Here is an 8,017-nt window from a genome sequence, read left to right on the forward strand (position 1 = left end):
TAAAAGAATTAATTAAATAAAAAATAATAAATATTTTTTTTTTATTTAAAAAAAAAAAAAAGAGCTGATAGTCGGATTCGAACCGACGGCCTTCTGCTTACAAGGCAGATGCACTAACCACTGTGCTATACCAGCTTGCTAATAGTTTACATTACTAAGATTCTTTTTTAATTAAAAATTTATTTTTATAACAATAAAAAATGTAAAAATTATTTAAAATAAAATTATAGAAAATATTTTCATAAATAAAATTTCATTAAAAAATAAATCCATATATTATATGTTGTAATTATATATTTAATTTAATTTTATATTAATATAATTATTGATATAAATATACATAAATTTTTAGTGTTTATTATTATTATTAAATTTTTATAGTAAGATTTCAATTTAGTTTATATTTGTTTTTAGAGTTTTAATTAACAAAAATATTAAGCTTTTAAGAAAGAAAAAAAAAATGATTAATAATTATTTTTATTAGAAATAAAAAATAATTTTTTCGAAAATTTAATTAAATACATGCTAAAAATTGAATTTTAGCAAATTTTAAAAATCATTTTATATTTAAAAAGGTTATATATATAATTTAAAATAAATATTTTTATGTAAATTATCATAAAAAGTTAAGACATTAAAGTATTTATTATCTTTAACAAAAGTTGATTTTTATAATTATTTTATTTATAATATAAATTTATATATTATTTCTTATAATTATATTTTTGTTTTTTACTTATTATTTTTTCATATATTTTTTATAATTATTATATATATACTTTTATATATATAATATTTTATTAATATATCAAAAGTAAAATTTTTTTAATATTTCATAAAAATTATAGACTATTATTAATAATAAAAATGAATATACTTTTCTATAAATAATTTAATAAACTTCTAAATATAATTATATATTTTTTATATAAACATTTTAATTTTATTATAATTATGTTGTTTTAAAAAAACCTCATATCATTATAAATATTAAAATTCAAATACATAAATCAATTTATTTTTTAATTTAATACATAGTTTTTTTATATTATAATAAATAAGACTGTATTATTTTAAGTATGTATAAAAAACAAAAGAAATTACTTAAAATGCTAAATTAATATAGGAAATCGCTATAATAAGTAAATTATATAATTGAAAAAAATTAACTTATTATATTTATATATTTATATATATATATATATAGATATATTCAATATCTATTATAATTTTTTTTATTTTTGTCTTCTTTTTTATTTTATTATTTCTTCTTTTACCTATTATATCTATATTATTATGTTTAAATAAAATTTTTTTTATTATTTAATTAATTAATTTTTAATATGTATTTTAAAATAAAAATTTTAATAATTATTTGATATATATTTTTTAACAGATTAATTATATATATATATATTATATTACTAAAATAAAAATAAATGATAAAACAAAATACTAGTTATAAAGAGTTGTGTACTAAAAAAAGAAACGAACAAAAAAATTTAGAATAATTAAATTAAAAATATTATTATGAAATTCAATAATAAAAATTAAAAAAAAATAATTCTTTTACTCAATATAATAATAATAATTAGCTCAATAAATCAGAATAAAAGTTACATGTAAATATAAACAATTCGTCTTTTAACAGCGTAAGCCATAAAAAATATATGATTCCAATAAATTACTAAAGAGAAAATAGTAATTCTAGTTTAGGTAAAATAAATAGTACTTATATTTAAATAGAGCAAATAGCTTAATAAATGTAAGGTGAGGAATTAAAAATTTCAAATATTTAATTATAACAGCTTTATAAAGAATTTTAAAATAAACAAATTTAACCTGTTTAAAAATAAAAAAATTGTATTCCTTTACATTCCTAAAAATTAAATAGTTCAAAATAGTAAAATTATGTAGAAGATATTAATTATCAAAAATAGACTTATTATGAATAAAATAAAGAAAATTTGGATAAATAAAAAACAATTTTATAAGAAATTGGAAACAAAATAATTAATATTAATAATTCTGTGTTTATTTAAAAATTAGATAATAATGATGATCAAAGTTAATTAATTTTTTCTAAAACAAATGAAGCAACTTAAAAAAATAACGAAAGAAATTTATAAGAAGAAACAATTAAACATTATGAATAAAAAATTAAAGAAATATAAAGCAAAAATCATAAATAAATAAAATCGTTATAAAATACAATAATAAAATATAATAAAGAAAATTAAGAATTAAATAAAAAAAATCAAGAATAAAATTAAGAAATTTAAAAATATAAAAAACTCAGGGCAGTTGTAAAATTAACATTTACACATTTTTTATTAAATATTTATTTAATTTTTAAAGGAAAATAAACTATTAAAAAAACTTGAATAAGAAATAAAATTAGAAAAAGCTAAATATCTAAGACTTATTTTTGCTAAGTTAAGATAAAATGATTAAAGTATTTTTTTTTTATTTATTAATTTAATAAAATAAATAGTTATTAGTATATAATTAATAGATGAATTAAATAAAAAAATAAACGAAATTTCTTAAGAAAAAGATTGTTTAGAATATCTTTTGAAAGACTATTTATTGAAATAATAAACAAGTAAAACGAATGAATCCGATATTTAAAATTAACCAAATTAAATAATACATGAGAATTAATTATCTTTAACAGCTTTAAAAATGCTTAAGTTAAATAATGAAATCTTACCAAACTAAAATAAATAATAGTCTTTATAAGAAATTAAAGATATAACTTTACAAAATAATTAAATAAATACATCCTAAAGTAATAAGAATGATTTCTAGTAAAAAATAGAAAAAGAAATAACTGTATAATAGTATGAAAATAAAGAAAAATTAGAAGGCTTTGTAAATTGACAAAGTAAAACTGAAGGAAATTAAGTTAAAGATTTTTTATATGAAATAAAAAATAAAATTATAATATTTATTTTTTCTTTATATATATATATTATTTCAAATAATTTTTTTAGTTTATATTATATTTCCTTATTAATCTTTTTATTAAATTAAAACTTCTTCTAAAATCCAATTATCATCATCATCTTTAGAACCTAAAATCTTAGCAATAGCATTAGCTTTATCTCCAAAAATATCGAATTCAAACTTGGCTTTTTTATCAATTTCCTAGCCTCTTATTGCTTATGAAATATACAAATTATTTCCAATTTATTACTAAACAAATTTTGATTTTTTAACAATATCCATAGAACTTAAATGTATTTAAGAATTGACAATTGTTTTTCTTTTATTTTTCATTACATAAATATATGTTCCCATAAACCCAAAAATAAAAAATGAAAACAAATAAATCCTAATGCTTCCTACAGATCTATACAATTTATTTTATCTATATCTTCTTCTTTATTCCTCATCTAATTCATTAATATCTTTCATATTTAAATTTATATTTCTATAACTATATTCCTTTAATAAATCTTGTATTGTTTTTCGAGGTGTTATTACCTCCTATACGTATTTATTTTTTATTTCTTTTTTTACTATTAATTATTATTTTTTAATATTTCCCCAATATTATCCTACACTATGATTCTTACAGAATCTGCCAAATCAGCTGCTAAAAATTCCATTTTCCAAAATTTTGAATTTTCTGGAATTTATTAATTTAATAACTCAACCTTTTATTATTCTTCTAATTTTTTTATTTCAATTAACTATGTTTATATATCATTATCAGGTAAATAGTATTCCATCTTTTCTTATGTATCTTTTAAGTCTTTTAATTCTTTACTACTTGCTGTTACATCAATATGTATGTAACCTTTTGGTCCAGTTACAGTAAATAATAAATTTACTTTATCTTTTTATATTTATAAAAAAAATAAAAAAATATTTATGTCTGTGTATTACTTCCTTATTAATCAAATATACTTTTTAAACCGATTTTAGGGTCCAATGGATAACCTATTAATTCAACTATTTAAGTATTTCTTTCCATTAAACGAATTGTTTCACTTACTAATGGATGTTCAAATTTTTTTCTTTTTAATAACGAAGTACTAAATAAGAAGTTGAACCAAAAAATAATGTTCCTAACATTAAATACATTCTATTTTTAAAGAACCAATTCTTTTTTAAATTTAAACTCATTAGCTTTTTTAAATTTATTTTATATTTATATTTGTATTTAATTTAATTTAATTTAATTTAATTTAATTTAATTTAATTTAATTTAATTTAAATAAAATTAAATTAAATTTATAAGATATATTTTATTGAAGGTATTCATTTATCTTTTTTAAAAACTAAATAAAATAAATTAATTAATATGTTTAATTATTTTTTATTATTATTAAATATTAAGTTATTTAGAAAAAAATAAAAACTGAATTTTATATTTTTTTTTTAAAATAATTTAAAAATATATTTATAAAAATTAAATCTAAAGATAATAAGATATTTTTTAAAAAGAAATACTTATTTTAGTATAATATATTTATTTTTTTATTTCTATTAATATTCAAAATGCTATAAAACTAGAGTTTCTTGAAATTTTTAAATCGTTTATATCTTTTCTAAAAGTCTATTATTAAGTTTATTTTTAATTATCTTATTATGCTGAAATATCACTTTATATATTATAAAAGAAAAATATTATAAATAGATTAAATTTAAATTTTACTCTTAATAATAACTAAATCCAACTAATTATTTATTAGCTTCTTCTTTATTTTTATCTTAGTATTTATCAATAACTATAGATTACTAAATAGCTTACTATTTATAAAAAATAAAATAAAAAATTTAAATAGGAATATATAAATAAATAAAATTTTATATATTAATATATATTTCTTTATTAATAATTATTATATTATTTTTTCTTTTATTTTTGAAATAATAATATTACTTAGTTAATGTTTCTTAAATCGATAGGAGTTCGAGGTGGTGGCTTATATTCTGGTTCTATTTTTTTTTTTTTGAGTGATTCCCAATCAAAATTTTCAAAAAATTTTTGCTATTTAATTTAATCAAATGATAATCTATTATTTGGTTCTTTTTAAAGTAATCCTTAAATCAATCCTCTTGCGCTATTAGAAACAAAGTATGGAAAATTATAATTAAGATTTATAATATTACTAAACATTACTTCTTTATTATTTCTACAACTCGAATTTTTAAAAGGAGTACTTCCACATAACATCTCATAAATTAAAATTCCCTTGAAAAATATTTATGTTTAATTTATTCATTTTTTGTTACTAATTGCCACAAATCTACTTTTTTATTATGACCTAAATTTTATATTTATTCTGGTGCCATATATTCAGGTGTGCCACAAAACGTATTTGTTTTATCTTCACCTAAAAAAAATATAATAATATATATATATATATATATTTATATTTATTTATATATATATATATTTTCTTATAAAATTTACCTTTAATGTATTCCTTTGAAATACCGAAATCTGTTAGTTTTATATATCCATCTTAACCCAATAATACGTTTTCTAACTTTAAATCTCTATATAATATATTATTTTAATGCAATATTTCTAAAGCTAAAATAATTTAAGCTGTATAAAACTTTGTTTTATTTTCATCAAATTTAATAAGTTTTTTTAAATATTGATGTAATTCTCCCCCTTATACGAATTCCATTAATAAATAAATTTTATTTTCTGCTTAAAATGCATATGATAACTTTACTATAAATTCAGAATGAACATCTTTTAATATTTTCCTTTCACTAATAACTTTCATTAAAATATTGTTTTCAAATAAACTCATTTTTTCATATACCTTCATTGCATATATTTCCTCTAATTTATATAAAAGATTAGTATAAAATATAATAATATATAAATTAATAAGTAAAATATAAAAATATCAATTTTTTTGTATAAAAATAATTAAATTAATGCGTTTAATAAGTAAATATTTATTATTTTACTTTTATAAAATATATGTTATTTTTTAAATTATATATTAAAATTACCTGTATCAATTTTATTAACTAAAAATACCTTACCAAAAGCTCCATGTCCTATCGTCTTTTTGTGATATTTTTGAATTAAAAATTTGCCTTCTTTATAATTTTTTTACTCTAAGAATTCTAAAAGAACTCAGCTTTACTGAATGAATATTTTAATTTTGATATATTTGTTTTTCTTTTGGATCTTATGGTAACTATTCGTTCTATCCTTAATCAATATACTATACTTGATCAAGCCTCAACTTTTTTTAATGATGATTTTTTGTTCTATTGTTTCCTTTAGTAGTACATGTGCCCATTTATTATTTAATTTATTAATTTATTTTGAGTTTATATTAAATTAGAAAAATAGAAACTTAATTTTTTATTGAATAGATATTAAAAATTAATTAAATATATATTAAAAGTTAAAAAATCACACAAAAATTAATTTAATTTAATAGAAAAAAAAAATATTTAATTCAATAACAAAATAAATTTATAAAAAGTATAAAAAATAAATGTATATATTATAAATATAAATTAAGAATTTAAAATTATAAAATATGGATAAATTTCGTTTAAAAATATAAAAAAATAAAAAAATAAAAAATTATAAAAATATGTTATATTATATATGAAATAAAAATAGAGATATATATAAAATATATAACATATATATAAATATATATATATATATATACATATATATATATATTTATATATATATATATTTTTTCATACAGGTTAACCTAAAACTACATTATTATTTATTTAATTATATTATAATTATTATTATTAAGTTTGATTAAATTATTAATTTTAAATAATTTTTTAATTAAATTTTTATTATTCAATTTAACATTCTTTTTATTTATTTTGTATTCTTAGATAAGCGTAAATGTTTAGCATTGCAAAAAATAAACCATAAATTATTGCATTTATTAAACACAATGTAAGAACAATTTCAAAAGAGGTTATATATAAATTAGATGTAGAGCAATAATTAACTTAGCAATATTATGTTTGTAATATTCCTGTTTTTATTATTTCCTACATATTGCTTTATTTATTACAAGTTATTTATTTTTATAACTAAAAAACCAATTCTTAATCTGAAATGAAACCATTATATGTTATCACGTATCCTTATATATAAAAATAAATAAAATTAAATAACATATAAAAATTACCACACCAAGTTAAAATATCAGCATTTAATAAATATTATATATTTATTATTGCTATTGATAAATTACATATAAAAAGTGTTACTATAATTATTTTAATTTTTGAAACTTATAATTAATCGATTTTTAAAAAAGTATAAGTTACAGCAAATATAAAAAATACAGATAAAACAATCATAATTGTACAATATATTACAAAATACCATTATTATATATTTGAAATTGCAAGATATAATAAAGGAATTAATCCCAACTACAATAGTAGTATACATATCTTATAAATTTTGAATAATTTAATTAATTTTTTACTAATCTCTAACTAAAAATTATAAAATTAATACTATTATTAATTGCCCAATTATTACTATTAGTATTATTGTTATAAATTTTATGGTATTTATGGAATATAATTAATTTACATTAATTCAATTATAAATATTATTAAAGATTATTATATTTTATTTTAAATAAATTATTATAATTATTTATTTTAAAATAAAAATAAATTTTGTTAAAAATAATTTTTATTATTATGGATTTTTATATTAAAAAATTTTTGTACGCTTTATTATAATTATTTATTTTAAAATAAAATAAAAATATATTAGATATTATATTAAATAATAAAAATATTTAATAATATAATCATTCATCTATATATTTAAATTTTAGTACAAATATTATATTTTTATTATATTAATTAATTAAATACAATTTTATAGCATATATAAGAAATTTAATGTATTTTTTAACATTATTTAATTGTAATTGTATAAGATATATAAATATATATATATATATATATATATATATATATATATATATATATATATATATATATATATATATATATATTACTTATT

General features: G+C 14.7%; 1 protein-coding gene and 1 non-coding gene across 2 annotated transcripts, besides 12 other annotated features; both read right to left on the reverse strand. All coding sequences in view use genetic code 6, as the record gives it.

The window, feature by feature from the left end:
* Positions 1 to 62: 62 nt before the first annotated feature.
* Positions 63 to 135, reverse strand: IMG5_154800. The gene has a single exon. It is a non-coding gene; the product is annotated as a tRNA-Thr (tRNA).
* A 151-nt stretch (positions 136 to 286) lies between these two features.
* Positions 287 to 326: a microsatellite.
* A 438-nt stretch (positions 327 to 764) lies between these two features.
* Positions 765 to 809: a microsatellite.
* A 365-nt stretch (positions 810 to 1,174) lies between these two features.
* Positions 1,175 to 1,213: a microsatellite.
* Positions 1,214 to 1,229: 16 nt separating this feature from the next.
* Positions 1,230 to 1,275: a microsatellite.
* Positions 1,276 to 2,225: 950 nt separating this feature from the next.
* Positions 2,226 to 2,291: a microsatellite.
* Positions 2,292 to 2,941: 650 nt separating this feature from the next.
* Positions 2,942 to 2,981: a microsatellite.
* Positions 2,982 to 3,403: 422 nt separating this feature from the next.
* Positions 3,404 to 6,043, reverse strand: IMG5_154810 (ph-protein kinase domain protein; the record flags this gene model as incomplete). The annotated part of the gene is made up of 7 exons (XM_004030685.1): positions 3,404 to 3,844; positions 3,895 to 4,093; positions 4,667 to 4,761; positions 4,895 to 5,206; positions 5,248 to 5,348; positions 5,429 to 5,812; positions 5,989 to 6,043. Coding segments are annotated over 7 exons (1,587 nt in total), but the record flags the coding sequence as incomplete, so codon positions are not given.
* Positions 4,146 to 4,225: a microsatellite.
* Positions 5,358 to 5,411: a microsatellite.
* Positions 6,044 to 6,546: 503 nt separating the features above from the next.
* Positions 6,547 to 6,588: a microsatellite.
* Positions 6,589 to 6,606: 18 nt separating this feature from the next.
* Positions 6,607 to 6,665: a microsatellite.
* Positions 6,619 to 6,698: a microsatellite.
* Positions 6,699 to 7,931: 1,233 nt separating this feature from the next.
* Positions 7,932 to 8,009: a microsatellite.
* The last annotated feature ends 8 nt before the right edge of the window (positions 8,010 to 8,017 follow it).

This window comes from Ichthyophthirius multifiliis (genome assembly GCF_000220395.1).
Source record: "Ichthyophthirius multifiliis unplaced genomic scaffold scaff_1120509251178, whole genome shotgun sequence".
NCBI classification, from domain to species: domain Eukaryota; phylum Ciliophora; class Oligohymenophorea; order Hymenostomatida; genus Ichthyophthirius; species Ichthyophthirius multifiliis.